Source organism: Tenrec ecaudatus, chromosome 12 (assembly GCF_050624435.1).
Source record: "Tenrec ecaudatus isolate mTenEca1 chromosome 12, mTenEca1.hap1, whole genome shotgun sequence".
NCBI lineage: Eukaryota > Metazoa > Chordata > Mammalia > Afrosoricida > Tenrecidae > Tenrec > Tenrec ecaudatus.
In genome coordinates, this window is record NC_134541.1 from 108,945,231 (window position 1) to 108,967,407 (window position 22,177).

At 40.9% G+C, this 22,177-nt stretch overlaps 1 protein-coding gene across 1 annotated transcript; it reads left to right on the forward strand.

Annotated features, from left to right (window-relative positions):
- The first annotated feature begins 996 nt into the window (after positions 1-996).
- LOC142422832 (olfactory receptor 1F1-like) lies at positions 997-1,938 on the forward strand. Its single transcript, XM_075528064.1, has one exon. It carries the CDS (start codon positions 997-999, stop codon positions 1,936-1,938), a length of 942 nt encoding a protein of 313 aa, XP_075384179.1.
- The last annotated feature ends 20,239 nt before the right edge of the window (positions 1,939-22,177 follow it).

Genomic DNA, 22,177 nt, shown 5'->3' on the forward strand with positions numbered 1-22,177 from the left:
AAGTAAGAACAAAAATATTTAGGAGCTGTATTCCTAAATCCATAGAGATAAGCCCACATCAGCAAAGTGATGAGATTTAAGATCCTAGGGGATTCTTTTTGGGATTCTTCTACACTAAAATGGTGTCATCTACAAGTTCTGACTCAGGAGTTACATAATACTCAATGTCATCATTGTTAGGTCCAAAGGGACCAAAATGTAGAGGGACAATGATTCTCTTGTTGTGTCTAATGAGGCTTTCAGGGAATATGGTCCCAACAGTCATGGTGACTCTGTAAATGCCTCTCTGCGATTCCTCCAAACAGCTTCTCTGCACAAAGGAGTAAGACCATGAATCGCTGCCCTCACTTGTCCAGGACCTACTTACCATTCCAAGGCTTTCTAATTCCCACAACATATAGAAGCAATGTGCAGTCATAGAGAGTTGGAGAACACATGATTGCTATGATACCAACTTCCCTTAGGTAAGCTCATAGCCAAAGTGATATGAATATTGCTTAGTAAGACATGAAGTTCTTTTAGGAACTGTCTGTTAAATCTTGAAATGCAGGGAATAATAACAGGAATACTAAATCCATGAATTATATATTGAGATAAACTCAATAATAATCAGCTATTTCTCTTGTCTTTATTTAAACCCATTTTATTGGGGGCTCATACAATTTTATTCTCTAGTCTTTTTATGAGTTACTAAAGACAGGAAAACAGACTGGGAAATGTTCACTGAAACAAACACAGTCATAGAGATGGGCTGAGGATGCAACTGTACCTGTTTTGTCTTATTTCTTATAAAATAAAAAGTATGAATCAAGTGGGTCCATCATCACTTAAAACTGGGAGTCAGAAGTTGGTGGAGTAGGACTGGGGGCAGATTCTGACTGAGCAACTCTGATAAAGTAAACAAGTTCATAGCTGGTACCTGACTTGTCCCTGCAGAACTCTCCATTCCTAGGTTTCTCCCCATTCTCGGTCTTCTCTGCATCTGATCCTAGACCTATGGGTGGAACAAACCAGTCGAGTGGCTCTGAGTTCCTTCTCCTGTGGCTCTCCAGGAAGTCCAAGGAGCAACAGGAGCTCCTCTTCGTGCTCTTCCTGAGCATGTACCTGGCCTCAGTGCTGGGCAACCTGCTCATCATCCTGGCCATCAGCATGGACGCTCGCCTACACAGCCCCATGTACTTCTTCCTCAGAAACCTGTCCTTCATGGACATCTGCTTCACATCTACCACTATCCCCAAGATGCTGATCAACCACATCCTTGGGAGTGAGACAATCTCCTTCCCTGGGTGTCTCACACAGATGTATTTTTTCATTGTTTTTATCAATATGGACATTTTCCTCCTGACTGTGATGGCCTATGACCGCTTTGTTGCTGTGTGTCACCCTTTACATTACACAACAAAGATGACCCCTCAGCTCTGTGCCCTGCTGGTCTCTGTGTCTTGGGTCGTTGCCAACCTGCATGCTCTCTTGTACACTCTGCTGACAGCTGGATTCTCATTCTGTGCAGACAACAGAATCCCCCACTTCTTCTGTGATGTGGCTCCTCTCCTGAAACTTGCCTGCTCTGACACACACATCAGTGAGATGGTGATTCTCACGGAAGGGGGACTGATGACGATCACCCCATTGATTTGTATTCTGGTTTCCTACTTTTGTATCACCTGTGCTGTTCTGAAAATTCCATCAGCAAAGGGTAGATGGAAAGCCTTTTCCACCTGTGGCTCCCACCTGGCTGTGGTGTCCCTCTTCTATGGCACCATCATTGCTGTGTATTTCAGTCCGTCAACCACCCACTCGGCTGAGTATGACATTGTAGCTTCTGTGATGTACACGGTGGTGACCCCCATGCTGAACCCTTTCATCTACAGCCTCAGGAACAAGGACATGAAAGGGGCACTCAGAAAAATTATGGGCAGGAAGAGAGACTCTACCTGATGAAAGACCCATGGACAACAAATTATTATCAGGTATAGAAACCTTTGACCACTGGTGATAAGCTACTTTTCTGGATTTATAAATAATTTAGACTCAATATTCACAATAAATATTTATTGATGAACTCTTATTTAACTACAGCCAGTGGTAAGCAATGATAGTTGTTGTTAATTACCGGAATATAAAATGTTTTATGAAAAGTTTCACCTTAAAAAACTCCAAGTAACAATAATTTTTTCACTCCTCTGTTACAAATATCCTCAGAAGCCACAACCCCAAAGTGTTCTCACCCAGTTGATATGACTGGTCATGGCAACTCTATAAAATGGAGAGAATTGCCTCACAGGCACTGCAAGCCTGCAAGTCTTTCTGGGACAAGACTATTATATATTTCCCTTACATAAAGCCTGGTGCAGAATAAAATTCTACAAGAACAAAACATGCTCACGGCGTCATTCTGACTCTTAGAAACATTACAGGACAAAGTAAAATTACTTCTTAGGACTTCTGAGACTGTAAATATTTATGGAAGCAAACAGCCTTACCTTGCTTGCTCCAGTGGCATAACTGGTGGCATCAAACTGCCAGTCTTGTGGTTAGCAGCCCAACATTGACCCCACTGTCCCATCAGGGAGCCTTGGATCCAGAACCACCCCAAACAGATCACCTGCCTTGGAGTTGATTCCACCTCATGGAGACCCTATAGGATGTAGTAGAAATGCCCATATAGATTTTTGAGGTTGTCTAATTTTACATGTCCAAAGGACTCATCCTTTCCCTGCAGAGCGAATGGTGGTTTTGAACTTCTGACCTTGCAGTTTGCACCCCAACACGAAACCCACCAGGTCATCAGGGCTCTTTTCTGAATTTATAACCAAAACAAGGGAGCAAACAAACAAAAGTTACCGACATGGAGTCAATGTTGACTCGTAAGACCCTGAGAGGTCAGGTTAAACTGTTCTTGGCGGCCCTGGTTGCTAAGCTACAGGGTCGGGTGCTCCGGATGCAGAGGCAGCTGCATCCAAGACAGAAGCTTAAGTGAAGGAGGGAGGGTGCATTGCACCCGGCCAGGGCAGCACAAGTGGGTGTCTGTGCGGGTGCTTTCTCAGCTGGCCACCCCAGGGGCTCAAGCTGCCAGAGATGGGGACTGAAAGCAACAGATGAAAAACCCCACCAGCGAAGAAAGCTGATGGTGCCCGGCTATCAAAAGAGATAGTGACTGGGGTCTTAAAGGCTTGAAGATAAACAAGCGGCCATCTAGCTAAGAAGCAAAAAAGCCCACATGGAAGAAGCACACCAGCCAGTGCGATCACGAGGTTTCAAAGGGACCAGGTATAAGGCATCATGCAAAAAAAAAAAAAAGAATATGTGTGTGTATGTATATATATATATATATGTGTGTGTGTGTGTATTTATATATATACAACATTGAATGAAGGGGGAAGTGCAGAGTGGAGACCCAAGGCCCAAGTGTCGGCCACTGGAGATCCCCTCATAGAGGGGCTTAGGAGAGGAGATGGGTCAGTCAGGGTGCAAGGTAGTACCGACGAAGAGCACAGCTTTCCCCCAGATCCTGGATGCTTTCTCCCCCCAACTACCATGATCCGAATTCTACCTTGCAGGGCTGGATAGGGCAGAGGTTGTACACTGGTACATATGAGGGCTGGAGGCACAGGGAATCCAGGGTGGACGATACCTTCACGACCAAGGGTGTGAGGGGCGATGCTGGGAGAGCGTAGGGTGAGTGGGTTGGAAAGGGGGAACTGATTACAGGGATCCACATGTGACCTCCTCCCTGGGAGAGGGACGACAGAGAAGGGGGGGAAGGGAGACTCCGGATAGAGCAAGATATGACAAAATAACGATGAATAAATTACAAAAGGCACATGAGGGAGGGGGGAGCAGGGAGGGAGGGGAAAAAAAGAGGACCTGATGCAAAGGGCTTAAGTGGAGAGCAAATGCTTTGAGAATGATTGGGGCGGGGAATGTATGGATGTGCTTTATACAATTGATGTATGTATATGTATGGATTGTGATAAGAGTTGTATGAGTCCCTAATAAAATGTAAAAAAAGAAAAGGGAAAAGAAAGAAAAGAAAATGATTAGGGCAAAGAATGTACAGATGTGCTTTATACAATTGATGTATGTATATGTATGGACTGTGATAAGAGTTGTATGAGCCCCTAATAAAACGTTTTAAAAAGAAAAACCCCACCAGCAACATGAGGAGGAAGAGAGAAAGGAACTTGCAGTTGCAGCGGCCACTGCTTCAGGAAGACTCACAGAACAGAAGCTGCTGGGGTGCAGGACCCCAAACTGCCACCGACACGAGGGGGCTGTGTGGTCCCAGAGCCTTCAGCAAGACCACAGGGCCACGGGTGCGAGGAGGTCTTCGCCTTCTAGGCCGTGGTCAGGAGTGTTGCTGTCTTCTTCAGAACTAGTGAAGACCCTCAGAAAGGCTAAGCAGTGGGTTGTGGGTTCGAATGCACGTCTGGAGATGTAATAGTGCAGGGGTCCCCCTGGAGCCTGCAGGATTTTGAGGTGCTGCATATCTGGTCTTGGGAGGGGCGCAGCAGTGAGTGATCTTAAGCAGGGGTAAAGGCTCGCTCTAGCCCCTGGAACTGGACCCCTACCCCCAGCAGGCCTCCCATGGTCCTCAGCCCTGGTGGCCTTCAAGAAGACTCTACAACAGGAGGCCATGGAAGTGGAGCCTGATATCCCTGTCTCCCCGAGTTCAAGCAAAAGAAATGGGAGTCACAGGTGGGGGCTTGGGGGCGGGTGCGTCCAGCCCTTGCTGCATGAGGCCCAGCTCATGGAACTTCTCAACAAGAGCCAGGCTGACTCTAAAAGGCCGGCCTGAGGAAAGGTGGCTGCCCATTGCTCCATCTGGACCTGGGGCAGGAAGGGCCGATGGTTCCCACTCCTGTTCTCCCGGATAGCACCCTGCACCCCATCTACAACTCCGGGGTGCTTGACCTGGAGATTACCAGACTTCTCAGCCTGCAGTTAGCTGATATGCACAGTGCCAAGGTTGAAGAGCTACCGAGCAGTGTGGCTGTCCTGATTATGTGAAGACTAATCCTGGGGGATGCCTACCCCTCCCAGAGCACCTTTAATGCAGGGTCTGTGGGATCTCAGGGACCCTGTATGTCAATAAGAGACCAGAGGAGCTCAGACTGGAGTCCAGGCAGAACCTTTCTCTACCCCATCATAAGAACATAGCCATGCCAGGCACCATGGAATCCATCTACTGCCGGGCCCTATTGGGATCTGATCATCCTGTTGGGGAGTGCTGGACCTGTGTACTACTGAGGATGAGTAGCTACATGAATTTGCCCCAAACCTGGAGAGCAACCTCAATGTGGGCCTCAAGAGGTTGGGACACAAATGTATACCTCTACCAAGATGACTCTCTCTGGGTTCTTGGTGAGGTCCCTGCCCAAGGACTAGGGGATGAAGGGACTGAAGAACCCAGCTCCCCTTTCAACTGAGGGCGTGGGGGAAACGGGAAATCTTAGAGGAGCTGCTGAATGGCATCATTTACCAAGACTCACCCATGGGCAGTTTTGGCCTTATTTCCACCCTCAGTTTGTTAAACATTGATGAGGCCCAGAAACCCTGCTGCTTTACCTCTGAATAGCTAAAGATGTAACTGCTGAGTGCAAGGTCCCCTGCTGGGAGTCTGCAGTGACAAAGTGGTCCCCCTTGGGAACTCCAACATGGTTGACAGGGAGCAGGCCACCCTCTTAGATTTTGCAAGTTCCCTCAGTCATGTCCTTTGCGGGATTTCTGATTTTCCTTTTAAAAATGAATCCTTCCAAATTAAGACTTTATATGTTTCTGTCCTTTTTTTTCTCTTCCCATACCCCACTCCTCAGCAGTTCCCCCCACCCACCAACCTTTCATTTGAGTATTCCCACACTCAACAGCGTTCAGAGACTTTCAGAGAACAGGTCTCTGCACCAGTCCCTGGTGGATTCCTGGACACCAATGCACTACCATGGAAGACTTCCGTGTCCCCTTACTAACTCAAGTTTCCTAATATTTTACAGGAGTTCCTTGTTGATGGAAATTAACCCTCAATAAAATGTACAAATCCCCGCCTCCCCCCCCCAAAAAAAGAATTGTTCCTCTGAGTTCCTGAGCCTGTAACTCTTTGTGGCAGTAGAAAGCCCAATCTTTCTCCCAAGGAGCAGCTGGTGATTTTTGAACTGCTAATCTTGCAGTTAGCAGCCCAAGTAACCACTAAACCACAATTGAAGCTTCTGTGTTTACAACTCAAAAATACAAAACTCACTGCCATTGTGTTGATGGCAACTTATAGTGACCATAGGATAGGGTAAAACTACTCCTGTGGGTTTCCAAGACTGTAACTCTTCATGGGAATAGAAAGTCTAATATCTCCCCTAACCTCCCCCAATAGAGAGGCTGGTAGTTTCAAACTGATAACCTTGGGCACCATCACCCAACGCCTAATCACTACCCCACCAAGGCTCCTATACACCAACAGGATTCCCATAAATCTGTAACAATGGTTTTTAATTCTAGATGCCTGTATCACCTGGAGATCTTTGGTTATAAACTGATGCCAGTCCAAATGCTGGCTGGGACCCAACAATTAGAGCTCTTTCCTTCTGTTTGTTACCTGAGAGTTCTAATGAACATTCTGAGTAGACAACCATGCTTCTCTAAATGTATTTGAGGTTGTTTTAAAGAAAGTGAGTCTAGAAACCCTTAAGGACATGTCAGGCAAGTGTGGGGACAATCAATAAGGGTGTGAGTCTTCTGTGGAAAGTGTCTAATGCTAACATCAATTCTTTGTGCACAAATAACATTTCTGTGCCTCATATGGAATCCTAATAATTCATCATTCTTTCTAGTTTCTCATCATCCAATTGAACTGTCTTACTATGTGGGAGTACCAGTATATTTAGCATGAGCTCTGATTTTTTCCTTAGGGTGTCACTGTGTATCACAAATGGGTTAAGCACTGGCAAACTGACGGGAAGGTTGACAGTCTGAACCCACCCAGAGATATGTTGGAAGACAAAGTCTAGCTATCTACTTCTTAAAGAAGATCACAGCCTTCAAAATCCTAGAGAATTATTCTTTCCTGCACACATGGGTCGCTGTGAATCAGAATAGATTCAATGAGAACCAAATCAATAGGAACCATGCCTTTTTTCCATCTAAGAAACAGATTATTTCTTATTCCACCTGTCCTGGATACCTTGCCTGTCCCTTCACCCTCATCCTTGAAGATCCAAATCAATGTCAATTCTTTTGTTAAACCATGGCTCTTTACTCTCACTGAGACTGTCATTTCCTCTAAGATTTTCCCACACAAAAACAAACAAACAAACAAAAGGTCTCCCTTTGATTTATTAGTTATATAACACTATCTAATCAGCTTCCTTCCCCTGGAGACAATGAGATGCTTAGGACTTGCATGCAAATTTTTCTTTGTTTGCTATTTTGCCTCCCTCCCATCTCCACGAAATGTATTTTATTAGTCCTAAACTCCTGTATTTGCAGAAGAATCCTATTTGGCGGTAGACTATTCTTTGTTTTATTCGTGGGACCCTAGTAGCATAGAATGTGTTTAAAGCCAATTATACTTGCAGTAAAAAATAGCACATATATTGAAGCCCAAACAAACAAGCAAAAAGGAAATCATGAAGATCACCAGGGAACCAAGAGACATACGGTGAAAATCGATAAGGAACTTTCCCTAGGACTGACACAGAAAGAACGCCTTTTCCTAGAGCTGGTTTCCTGAGTTTATACCTCTAGCCTGCTAGATTATGGATAGCATTTCAGAGCATGGGAATTTCAGTACACTTAGTTGTTCTCATGAACATGTGTTCACTGTCCAAGACGCAGTCATTCAAGTACAGCAAAAGGATAGTGAATGATAAAGAGAAGTTTACCATTTCATCAGCACTTGCTGATGAAAATTAGAGTACAGCCGTCAGTAAGGATTGCAATTGAATGTGAAGGAAATATCCTCACAACTGGACAAATGAGAAAAGATTCATGTAGTCATTTATTTCATTTGCATTTACTATCAATGTTCATAAATACAGCAGTCAAGAAATCAAACAATGTCTTTCACTTGGCAAATCCACTGCAAAAGATCTCTTAAAAGTATTAAAAATTTCACTGGTGTCTGTTACAAGCCAGCCAGCAGGAAGACCTAGTCTGGCTAGGCACTCTTCCTGTACCCCACTAACAAGGTCCAAGCCACAGCTCTGGTGATTCTGTGCACCCCACCAGCAAGCAGGAATTGGCCGAGATAGATCTCTTAATCCTCCTAGTCAACAACTCTTTAGGCCCAGCCAAAAGATAAATTCTCTTTCTGTTCCCTGCCAGCAAATACGGCTTCCACCAGGCAAGACTTGGTCCAGCATAGTGTTTTCTCTACCCAGAATAAATTTAGATGCATTTCTGATGCCAAGACCTTCTTGTATCTATCCTCTCACTGACTACAGCTACAAAGCTACTAGACCAAGGAAATAACCCATGTAAACAGAGCCCTCCAGTTTTCTTCTTCTTTTTCTTTTTCTTCCATCTTTTCTTTCTTTTTTTGAGGGGGGCGTGGAGAAGAGATCAAACAGCATTCATTCCCTTTTCTCTCCATCTCCTTTCTTTTCTTCCATTTTCTACCTTTTCCCTACCTTATTTACTGTACTTTTTCTTTTTCCTATTTTTTCTTCATGCTTCCACCTTTTTGGCACCATATGTTGATGCTGTTGTTGTGCGGTACCATTGAATTGATTTAAAAACCACAGAAACCCTGTTCACAACAGAACAAACACTGCACAGTGCTGCTCCCCGAAAATGAACTGTTCTCACACAACCACCAACCCTCCCAACAAGACCAGCTGCACCACAATGCTTTAGAAGCAGCAATCAATGAGAGTACACACACAGTACATGCAACTGAACAATACCCAGATCCAAAGAAATAGTCTGAAGAAAAGACCTTGGAATGAGCATAATATATGTGTTTGGCTGGGTAAACTAGAGAAAAAAATCCACAGAAACCCATTTATGTATAAAAAAGTGTTTTATATATAGTGTAAGTGTACATTCAGAAAGCATCCCAACCCAGTCCAGTCCAAACTCGAAAGTCCAACATAGCCCTTATGTCTGACTCCAATCTACATAGTACTCTCAAACTCATCAAAATACATACAATGATGCCTAACACAGAAGGATCACAGGTCAGCAAGTAGAAACTCTTTGAATCGAGTGGTGTTGTAAACATCTCAGCACCGAGGGGTCTCCATGCGGCTTGTGCAGCATCCACGGCTACATCAGGATAAGTCCATATGGCTTCTCCTCAGAGATGTCTCACAGGAAGTGAGCCTTTCCAGCCAAGGCTCTGGTCTGAGCATCAGAGGACAAGAGACCAGAGAACTAGAAAGCCAAGGGCCACCAAGCCATTCGTCTCTCCACCCTTCTATTAATGCCACATGAACTTATGGGCCAGGTTGACACAACAAACCTTACAAATCTCAATAGAATTCAGAAGAATAATGTTCAAGAAGATGTAAGAAATGGAGGACATGTTCAAGTGAACTATAGAAGGAATAGGAAAAGTATAAAATATACACCAAATAGAATTCCAGAAGATAAATAATAACAGAATTAGACACATGGTAAAAGAGCAGAGTTTAAAAAGTAGAAGAAATTGATAAGAATAAATGTACTTGAAGACACCTCTCTTGACTACAACCATTAAGAGAAATAGTCGACAAAAAGAGCAAAGGAATCACAGGAAACCTAAGAATTGGGTGGGGCATTATCAAGAACAAGGTCTGTCTCATTTGGATTCTGGAGCAGGAAGAAACCAAGAAATCTACAGAGAGAATAGTACGGGAAAACATGGAAGGAAACTTCCCTAACACTATAAAAAGAAAACAACGATTCAAGATGCTGAGAGAACTGCTCCCAAGAAGACTAACATCCCACCATATCACAGTTAAATTCCCATATGTCAAGGAGATGTAGAGAATCCTGAGAGCAGCAAGAGAAAAAATGGCAGTCACTTAGAAAGGAAAATCATTAAGAATACGCTTGGATTTCTCAGCAGAAATCATGCAAGCAAGAAGACATATATAAAACCCTGAAAGATTAAAAACTGCCTGAATCTTATAGCTAGCAAAACTATCACTCAAATGACAGAGAAATAAGAGTATTTCCACACAAGGAGAAACTAAAGAGATTTGAAAAATTAAGACCATCATTACAAAAAGTGGTAAAATGAACACTTTAGACACAGAATCAACAACAGGAGACAAATGTAAGAGCAACATACTAGACAACACAACCCAGGAATCAACACACTGAAACAATACTCAAAACAGCACAGAAATATCCGGACAACAAAGATTTCACTAACACTATACATACAACACTACACAGAAATTGACAGCAATAAACCTGCATTTATCAATAGCATGATACTGATAATATGATTATATGAAGATAATATGGAATATAGGAGACTGGATAAGAAAACAAGACCCATCAATTTGCTGCCTACAAGACACACATTTTAACTGGACAGACCAAAATAGACTAAAAATCAAAGGATGGAGAAAAATTACCAACTAATGTTAATAACAAAAAAGCAGAAGTTGCCATATTAATGTCTGATATATGACTCTCAAAACCAAAAAAAATCATGAGACAAAAAAGGACACTGCATATTAACTAAAGGGACAATAAAACAAGATGATATAGTCATCATAAACACTCCAGCCAATGAAAGGCCCTCAAAGAACATTAATAAAACCCTATAGAGTTGAAGAGAAATATGGAATACAGCAATAATAGTTAGAGAAATCATTATATTACTCTTGAGGAAAGACAAATAATTAGGAAAAACCCAATAGAGAACTCAGAGAGGAACTAAACGACACAAGTAACCAATTCAACTTCCTAGACATTAAAGAGCATGCAACCTAACAGCAACACAGTACACATTCTTTTCTACTTCCCATGGACATACTCTAGAATGGATTACATGTTAGGTCACAAAGCAAGCCTGAATACATTTTAAAATATTGAGATTCTGTACTCCATTTTTTTCAGAACACAGTGCTATAAAATTGTAAATGAACCAAGGCAAAAAAGTTCTAATTTATGGAAAATGAACAACCTATTATTGAAAAGTACTGGGAAATGGATGAAATATGGGATGAAATTTGAAAAAAAATGAAAACAAAGACATAAAATATCAAAACCAATGAGACACAGCAAGATAATTACCAGAGGGCAATTTATAGTATTCTGAACACATATGAATAAAGGAGAGAAAATGAAAATCAGCATGTTACCACAGTATCTTCAACAATTAAACAAAACCAACAAAATAAACCATAAGGAGAAAAGGAATCATAAAGGATTGGGATATAAATAAATGGATTGGAAACAAAAAAATAATAGAAAAAATCAATAAGACAACAAGTTGGTTCTTTGAAAAAGCTTTGTAAAAATTAACAAACAATTGACAAATTTTAAAAAGGGAGAGACAATAAACCAAAGTAATTGAGGTGAAGTTTTGACATCCTGGCTTCTAGTTCTGTACTTCTTCCAAACAGATTAGTTTGTTCTTTCAACAACTCCATGGCACTTTGAATATTTTTCTCCAGCACCATATTTCAAACACATTGATTCTTCTTTGGTCTTCTTTATGTAATGTGCAACTTTCACATGCTTATGAGCCAATTGAACACACCATGGATGTGGTCAGGTGCACCTTAGACCTCAAAGTAAGCTTCATGGTTTTCAGCCCTCTAAAGATATCCTGTGGAGCAGATTTACAAAATGCAACTCAACCTGTGATCTCTTGACTCCTGCTTCCATGATTCTGATTGTGGCGACACACAAGTGGAAACCCCGACAACTCATTTTTTCCCTCCATTTGTCATGATGTTACTTATTGGTCCAGTTCTGTGATCATCTTTCTTTGTCCTCCAATGCCCCATTTAAGCCTCTGATTCTCTATAAACCCTTGGAGGCCATTGGAACCTTGTGCTAATCATCTCCCTCATGCAAACGATGTGTGTTTGTCTTGTCTTTTCCACTTTCTGACGTAAAAAAATTGTCTTCTTGAGTTATATTTGAGATTTGGGGTCTCTTTTGGTAACGTGAAACATAGACAGGCAAGGCTAATTCAGGAAAGATACAATAACAAACGGAGATCAGTATTTTAAAATGGAAAAGGACAAATTTTCTATTTTTCTCACTGGCCATTGAGTCTATTCTGACTCATGGTGACCCCATGTGTATAGTCCCACTCCTCTATAGGGTTTCATAGAGTGATAACGTTGACAAATAGATAGCATGGCTTAGTCTTCCAAGACATCTCTGTGTGGATTAAGACTGTCAAGCTTCCAGCTAGACATCAAGTGACACCATTTAAATGGACTTAATCCATTTGTAATACCCAGAGACTCCTATGAAAAAAGGCATCCTCCACATAAACTATACCAGTTAAATTAATCCAATTATATGATGAGACACTAGAAAGAACAACAAATCCTTAGGATTCTCTGAGACCTAGGAATGTGAATTATGCCCATGGTCTGGCTTAGGACTAGGACATTATGTTGCATAGGAAGTTCTACAGAAAATGTTCAACAAGAGTCAACAATCAACAACAATATCCTTGAGGATTTCTAGGCTCACTTTCTTAGGAACAATAAAAAAATACATTTAAAGCAGCATGATTTTCAAATAAGGATGTTCATTAGGACCCTCAGTTAACAAGGTGAAGGAAAGAACATCAAATATTTGGTTCCACTCATCATTTGGACAAGCATCAGTGTAAATTAAAAGTTCCCATGGCAATAGAGGGCACCAGGTTTAAACACCACTGTCATAGATGCAGGAAGCCCCAACAGCACTGTGGGATAAGCATTGGGCTGATAGCCACCAGGCTGAAAGTTCAATCACAGAAATCACTCCACTACAGAAAGAGGAGGCTTTTTTGCTCTGTGAAATAGTAATAGTTTCAGAAACTCTAAGGAAGAATTTTACTTTGTACCATAGGGACACTATGAATCAGAATTGACCGGATAACACTGGGTATTTGTGGTGAAATTTATTCTTACATTTATTCCATCACATTCTATAATGCACTACCCATTGTGTAGAGGACATATATAACTGTCGGCTCCCATGGGTCATCCTTCCGTCAACTAAGTCCACATGGCAGAAGCATTCCCGCCCGTGTGATCCCATGGTTGTAAATCATAAAGTCCAAAACCAAAGGAGAAAATGGTATCAGATCTTAAATATGAACACATGGCTTTCAGAAGGTTGTGGGGACCCATTTCCTGAGCACCCCATGTATTAAGCCTCTGATGGATCCTTTGACCATAGTTAAGGGATGTGAATACATTTGCTTTGAGAGCACTGTGACATGGATTATGTTAGATGTAGTTAGGTTAAAATGTAATACCTTATCATTTGATCTCACTATTTTCTTTTGATCTATATACTTTATTTTTTTGTAATTTTTATTAAAAGATCACTTTATTAGGGGCTCTTTCAGCTCTTATAACAATCCACACATCAATTGTTCCTAGAATATTTATACATATGTTGGCTTGATCTCACTTTTGACCAATATTAAAGGTGGTGCAATTTTTTATATGTTCTGCTTTCTTTTTGGTTGAGGTATTTTCCTGTATAATTTGGTCATTGATATTGGTTTTTCGTTTGCATGTTTTCTTGCTTTTCTTTTGTAGGCTTTTCTGTAGGTGAAATCCAGGAGAGGTAAATCTATAGAGACAGAATCTGGATAAATAGCTACCTAGGGGCATTGTAGGGGAGGTTAGGGGGAAACAGGGAGCTAACAACAATGACGACCAGAAAGAAGAAAATGTTTTAAATTGATTGCGGTGATAATCACTCAACCCTTCTTAATTTGACTGAACTATTGAATTATATTTTTTGTGAATTATATGCCAATTCATTTTTAGTTACATCCTTGCAAAACCTATGAGACAGTTCTCTGACCTCTCCAGAGTGGCTGTGAGTCAGAATCAACTCGTAACAGCATGTTTCTTTTGTGGACTCTGAGAGCATTTACAACAAGGAAGTGGGACAATATGGGTTAGCTGGAGTTTATTTTAACTGATCTCTTAGGAAAAAAAGCTTTAACCTCTATTTAAAATATTTCATCATACACTAATTAATAACATCTAGAGAAAGACGGTCCTTCTACTCTCATAAGAGTCACGGTCTCAGAAACTCACCACAGCATTTCTTCCCTATCTATATGGTCACTATGAGCTCAAAGCAAATTATAGGAAGGATGATTTTGAGTTTTTTAATTAACAACATATACCATTACCTATATCTGGTTGTGGTTATGTTGAGTCCATTGATAGGTATCTACTAAGCATATCATTACCTCCAAGTTCAAGTATATTACGCACATCCACAAGTACTTTAGTACATTACAGTGAATTGGCAAATGAAATAGTTAAAATTTATTGTGCCAACCTGGCCAATAAACACATGTCGGATTAATTGAATGGCAGAGGAATAAATGGCTCCATGAGCCTTGAGTTTCTATCTCAGGTCTACTACTTTGCGCTGGTCCAACCAGGGTGCAGCTGCCTTAGCCAGTTCCCTGCATCAGCTGGTAAGGCTCACTTCCTCCAAGACATCCCTGAGGAGATGTCGCATGGACCTACCCCTATGCAGTCCTGGGGACTGGAGCACCTGCATGGAGACCCCTGCCAGCACTGAGACGCTTACATGCTCACTGATTTGGCTTTCCTCCTGCAGTCACCATCATTACGTGTGTTTTGTGAGATGGAGGAGGATTTTGTGGATTGGTGTTGGATATATGGGTTGATGTTGGACTTGTGGACTTGGGCAGCACTGGGTTCGGATGTTTCCTTGATGTGCGCTTAACCATTATATAAAACTCTCTTATACATGAGTTTCTAGGGATTTGCTTCTCTAGATTATCCAGAATAATACCACAAATATATCTATATCCGTTAATAGATTCATAGTGCAGGATTCTTTCCTCAGCTGGAAACTGTGGGAAGCCACAGCTCTCGTGATGTGGGTAGCCGCAATTCTCGCTGCCATTACTAGATGGCGCCGGGCAGTCAGGGCGGTGGTCCAACTAAGTGGTAAACAACCACTTAGCGCATGCGCCATGCTGAGATGACGTAGTCATAACTCCACCCTGGAGTATGCAAACGAAGGTTCTGGCGAACTCACCACCAATCTATGCATGAGGTTTTGGCAAATGCACCAATCAAGGCACAGCACGTCCCCATAGAGCATATATAAGCAGCAGTAGTTTGGGGTTTCAAGGTCTTTTACCGCATAATGAAAAATTAAATGCTTGTGGAAGAATCCTGTTGTGGTGCGTCTTTTCTTGCTGGCGAGACCTGGCGCGCGACAGGAAACTGTCTTCCTGTCAACCATTTTTCTTAGAGCCTCTTTCTATCTTTCTTTTTAAATAACAAAATATTATTGGGGGTTCTTGTAGCTTTTATAACACGTCAGATGTCATTTGTATCAAGCATATTTGTACATATGTTGCCATCATAATTTTCAAAACATTTTGTTTTTACTTGAGCCTTTGGTATCAGTTCCTCATTTTTTTCACCCTTCCCCACCCTCTCACCTTTGTGACACCTTGATAATTTATAATTTACTTTTATTATCATTTCTTACACCCTCTGCTGTCTCCTTTCATTCAATTTTTCTGTTGTTTGTCACCCTGGGGGGAAGGGTGGTTAATATGTCCATCATGTGATCACTTCCCACTTTTTCCCATATCTTCGACCACCCTCATGGAATCACTACTCCAATTACATTTCCTGAAGGGTTTATGGATCCTGGATTCTGAGTGTTGAGAGCTCTTGTCTGTACCAGCACATGCTCTGGTCTATCTGGATTTCTAAGGTAAAACTGGGATTATGATAATGGTGGTGGAAGGGGCATGAGAGGAGGAAGCATTAAAGAACTAGTGGAATGTTGTGTGTTTAATCAGTTCTATGCTGCACCTTGACAGGCTCATTCCTTCCTTGTTACCCTTCTGTGAGGGTATGTTCAATTGTTTACAGATGGGCATTGGGTCTTCACTATGACCCTCATCATTCCCATGGATATAATTGTTTGATTTGGTCTTATGATGCCTGATACCTGATCCCATGGACACCTCGTGATCACACAGGCAGTGTAATTCTTCCATGTGGCTTAGAGCCCCTTTCATGTCCTTGTGCCTGAGGCTGTGATGAAAGGGTTCGGCTTGGGAGTCACCATCTTGTACATAAGAGCAACTGCAATGCCATTTTTATTTGAGTGGGGGGTGGCAGGCTATAATACACAGCAATTATGGTGCCATAGAAGATAGAAATCACAGTCAAGTGTGGAGAAGACTCCATTTTCCCTTGGTGCATCATCTCTCAGGACAGCAGAGGTGATGTAAGTGTAGGAAACCAAGATAAAAATAAATGAAATTAGAGTTATCAGACTCCCTTCAGTAAGAATTACCACCTTATTGAGTTGGCAGAGCAGGAGAGTTTCAGGAGAGGAGATGCATCACAGAAGAAATGGGGAATCCAGTTGTCGCCAGAGAATAAAAGTTGAGCCATTGGCATGGTATGAACAGAACATTCAGATTTGCAATGACCGAAATCCCAGCAAGCAGGAGGGCAGAGATACTCCATCCTGGTTGTGTAGTGTAAGGGGTGAACCACAGCAACAAAGCGATGATAGGCCATCATAGCCAAGAGGCAATGGTCCATGGCTAAATATAATGAAAAAATAAAGCTGCGTGAGACACCCAAGGAAGGAGATAGTCTACCAGGTATGTGGTTGACAAGAATCTTGGGAACATTGTCAGAGGAGAAACAGAGGTCTATGGAGGACAGGTTGCTGAGGAAGAAGTACATAGGGGTGTGCAGGTAGTAGTCTGTGCAGATGGCCAGGAAGATGAACAGGATGGTCAGGACTGTGTTCAGATCCATGCTCAGTAAGAGATGAAGAGGATCTGCTGCTGCTGGGGCTACCTAGGGAGCCCCAGGGGGAGGAACACAGAGACCCTTGACTGGTTTTCCTCACTCATAGATCTAGGTCCAGATACAGAGAAGAGAAACACTGGGCAGGAGCATAGAAACTGAGGTTCCAGATGGTACAAGCCAGGCTCCAGGCACATTCTTGTTTACTTTAGCAGAGTGGCTCAGTCTCAGGGTCTTTCCCCAGTTCTACATAGCCAACGTCTGGTTCCCAGCCTTAAATGATACTGGTCCCACTTGACTCATCTTTTTAATTTGATAAAGCATATGCAGGCACATGCTTAACCCATCTCTGTGTAGGTCTCTTGACACATTCAAGTCATTACTTCACCCATTAGTAGCTTATAAAAAGACTAAGAGACAGATCTTATCCAAATATACAGCCATGGATTTAGTATTTCTGTTATTTCTCCACGAGTTTATAAAACTTGACAAAGGTTGTGGGTAAGAGAATACCAAGCTTAGTAAATAAATATTTCTATTCTGCTGTAATATCACCTTATAAAAGTTGGTGTTGAAACACTCATGTATTGGAAACTGACTGTGCTAGCAAGTCTACTTGTCATGATTGAAATATGGAATGATATGTTATAGGTAGTAAGTCATAACTAATTTTTAAAAACTCTCCTGTGTTCTTCATGTCTACATGTGTGGCCAATAGTTTACTCTATTCTGGGAAAAATGGAAAGTCTTGGAAGCATGGCCAGGTTCTGAACAAATGAGGAATTCATATTTCTGGTACTCTGTGCATAAAAGATATTTGAAGGAAATCACAAAGCAGATATTTACAGAAGTTTTCATTTCCATTGGGACCAGATTCCCTAAGAGCCTCATTAGATACAAGAAGAAAGAAATTGTCCCACTTCTCTTTGGTCCCTTTGTACCACACAATGATGAGAGTGAGTATTATGTAATTGCTAAGTCAGGATTTCTGGATGAAAGCATCTTGGTGGAGACAAGTCTCAAGAAGAACCTTCGGGGAACTGGTCTCATTCCTTTGCAAATCTGTGATTATTTATATGGAGAAAGAAAGTGGGTGCTGTTGAGTCAGTTCAGACTGAATGAAACATCGCCCCATCCTGTGTCATGCTCACAATTGCTGTTGTGTTTGAGTCCATTGTTGCAACCGCTGGGTCAACCCCTGTCCTTGACATCCTTCCTCTATTTTGCTGACCCTCTTTGCTTTACCAACGATGAAATCTCTTTGCTAGGAATGATCTCTCCAAGACATACCTCATGCCCAAAGCATGGGAAGCAGGCTCTCCATCTTCCCTTCTAAAGCATGATCTGGCTACACTTCCTGCAAAATAGATCTGTTGGCTCCGGCAGTTCGTGATATATTTAATATGATTTACCAATACCATAATTTAAATGAATCATCTGTAGTGTTTCCTACTCATAGTCAAGCTTTTGCACGTATTTGAGGTCATTCAAATACTGTAACTTGAGTCAGGCACCCTTTAGTCCTCAAAACGGCGCCTTCTCTTTAACATTTAAAGAGGTCTTGTACAACAAATTTGTTCAAATGCACATCCCTGTCTGATTTCTTGGCTGCTGCTTCCAAGAATGGTGATTGTGCATTCAAGTAAAATACAACTTCAATGTTTTCTCCATTTATCATGATATTGTTTATTGGTTTAGTTATAAAAAGTTTTGTTTTCTGGATATTGAGTGGTAACCCATACTGAAGCGTGTATTTTTTTAAAAAATATTCCAACAGTAAATTATAGAAATCCTCTTTGCTTTAAGCAGAGAAGTCTGAGTCAACTCCATATTATAGGTTTTAATAAATTTTCCTCCAATCATAATGCCTCCTCCTTAATATAATCAATCTTCTTGGGTCATTTCTCAGTATACAGATTGACTAAGTACAGTTATAGGATAGAGCAGTAATAGACATTATCCCTGGTTTTAAGCCTTGCAGTATTTCCTCCTTCTGTTCAAATGACTGCCTCTTGGTCTATTCACATATGCCTCATGAGCACAGTTAAGTATAAAGTAATTCTCTCTTTTTTTGCAATGCTGTACATAGTTTCCTAAGATGCACCCAGTTGAAAGTCTGCATAGTCAATAAAACACAAGCAAACAGCTTTCTGGAATTGACCAAGATCCAACTGATGTCAGCAGTGTTGTCTGTTATGCCACATCCTTTTGAATCGAGCTTGCAATTTTGGCAGCTCCAAATTGGTGTTCTGTCTTGGCAATTTTTTAATCATTTTCATAAAATTTTTACTTGTATGTAATTTTGTTCAATTATTTCCCTATTTTCTCTTTGGAATGGACACAAAATCTGTATCTTTTCTTGTTTTAAGTAATAATTTGTTGTGTTTAAGGTGAGAGTTTATACAGCAAGCTCAATTCCCCTCTAACAAGTTCTACTCAGATTATTCAGTAATTTGGGCTACATTTTTACCAGTTGTCATTATTCTTGAACATACCATTCTGGTTGTATCGTTTCCAGTATTATGGTTTCCCTGCCCCCTTATTTACTCATCATCACTTCAGAGTGATTTTTGACCATTTGGTCCACTATAGATAACTATTTTGAATGGAGTTCATTATTCATAGAGGGTGTTCTTTATTTTATGAACCAGTCTGTTATTTAGTTACAACGTAACTGCTAGGGATAATTTTACTTGAAGATTTAAGTTGTATCTCAGATACAATAGTCTCATGAATTTCCCAAGTCTCAACCAGTGCAGTAGTCTGCACATTTTATGAATTTGAATTCTGTTCCCAATTTCCCTCCTATTCTAGGAGGATCTATTTATTGTCACCCTGATCCATACCATCAGTTGTGATAGCTTGGTATCATCAATTCCTATAGTCTTAGCGTAGAACATAAGCAAATCTTCTGCAAAAGAACTCTTTAAAATGTTAAAGAGCAAAGACATTACTCTGAGGACTAAGGTGTGCCTTGGCATTTTCTTTTTTTAAATCATTTTATTGGGGGCTCATACACCTCTTAACACAATCCATACATACATCCATTGTGTCAAGTATATTTGCACATTTTTTGTCATCAAAATTCTCAAAACATTTTCTTTCTACTTGAGCCCTGGGTACCAGCTCCTCATTTATCCCCCTCCCTCCCTTGATAATTTTTTTTTCATGTCTTACACTAACTGATGTCTCCCTTCACCCAATTTTCTGTGTCCATCACCCAGGGAGGGGTTTATATGTAGATCATTGTGTTAGGTTCCCCTATTCTCCCCCCACCTTTCCCTTGCCCTCCTGGTATCACTACTCTCATTATTGGTCCTGCCTTGGCATTTTCAAGGAAGGACATTTTCAATCACCCTGTATGCCTATGAAAACTGACTAATGAATAAGCTAAGAACAGAGGATAATTGATGCACTTGAATTATGGTGTTGGAAAAGAATATTGAATATACCCTGGATTTCCAGGAGAATAAAATCTGCCTTGGAGGAAGTAGAGTCAGAATGCTTCTTAGAAGTAAGGATGGTGAGGTTTTCTCTCTCTCTCTCTCTCTCTCTCTCTCTCTCTCTCTCTCTCTCTCTCTCTCTCTCCCTCCCTCCCTCCCTCCCTCCCTCTCTCCCTCCGTTTCATTAGCACATCATCCACATGTCAAATAATTCAATAATTCAGTTATATCAAGAAGAGATGTACAATTATCACCACATTCAATTCTAGAACATATAAGTCCTCTTTGCACTCATTGTTCCTTATGTAATTTTTTTCTAATTGTGGCAAAAATATACAGAACAAAACGTTCTTCAATTCCACAACTTCTATATGTATAATTCAGTGCCATTGACTATACCCTTCGTATTGGACAATCATTATTGATACCCTTTTACAAATTATTCCACCCACATTAACATAATCCCAATGCCCCCTAAGCAACAACTCCTTCTCCTTCATCCATGGTAACCATTGGTCAAGTTTGGTTTATTTTTACAAAGAGTTTTCTTGATATAATATTTATCCATCATACATTTCAGTGGTTAAATTGTTTTCAAAAGAGTTGTATATACATCATCCCAATTAGTTCTAGTGCCCCCTCCCCACATCCTGTATTCATTGTTTGCTCCCCAAATCCCTTCACATTCCCCTTACCCCTCCACATCCCTGATAAATCATTGTATCAGTTATTGTTTCTGTGCATACACCCCTGTGCTTCACAAACTGGGAAACCCAACAGAAACAATAAGAAACAAAAACAAAATAAATGGCAAGACAAAAAGAAGAAGAATACAATAATTTTAAAAATTCAAGTAAAGTGTAATAAAGAAAAATTCACTATCAATATTTAAAAGGCCAGAGAAGAAATTTCTGTCTTGGAACAGGTGAGAAATACATGAGCCTAGAGAAAATTCATGTTGGGTCAAGAGGGAGGTAAACTGATCCAAGTATCATACTATATCATGGTTTAATCCACCATAGTCATGTTCAGAGTTTCTCTGTCTGATAGTAAAGCTGAACGTAAGGCAAGTCCCTTGCCTGTGGCTAGGGGGGATATGCCAGAGAGTTCGTCTGACTAGATAGTCTGCAGTTTTGGGACTCCCAATGCCCTCCATAGCCTTTTACAAATGGCTTTCATAATTTAAGCACTGGTGCTTTTCCCTTCGACATATTTGAATTTTGTTATTGTCATCTTTGGATTACACAGCCTGGTGTGCTTCTTCCATGGGGATTTAGATAACACCTCACTTAGATGTCTTCTTGCATCTTTTTCATTATGTTGATCACATAGTTATTTTCCAAATTTGTTTGCATAGACTAGTGGGTATTTCAAGTGCAGCATTAGTCCTTTAAAATATTCTATTCATGGTCTCTCAATTCTTGGAATTGATCTTTAGAATTCTTTTATATTTCAATGAAGGCTTGAAATTTTTCTTTAGTTCTTTCAGCTTGAAATATGCTGAGTATGTTCTCCCCTTTTGTTTTCTAAAACAAGATCTTTGGACCTTTCCTCATAATACTTAACTTTATCTTCTTGCATTCCCCTTTGAAGTTTTCGGTTCAGTGATTCATGTCGTCATTTTTTGTTATTTGATTTAGCTTCTTTGTATTCAAAAGTAAGTTTCAGAATCTCTTCTAATACACACTTTGATCCTTTCTCCTATTGCTGTCTTCTAAATTATCTTTTGCTCTCTTCATACATAATGTTCTTGATATTCTCATCCCACAGAAGGTTTTCTGGGAT

Excerpts from the sequence above, each read along its gene's own strand:
- LOC142422832 (XM_075528064.1), top strand. The coding sequence starts at position 997 with ATGGGTGGAACAAACCAGTCGAGTGGCTCTGAGTTCCTTCTCCTGTGG.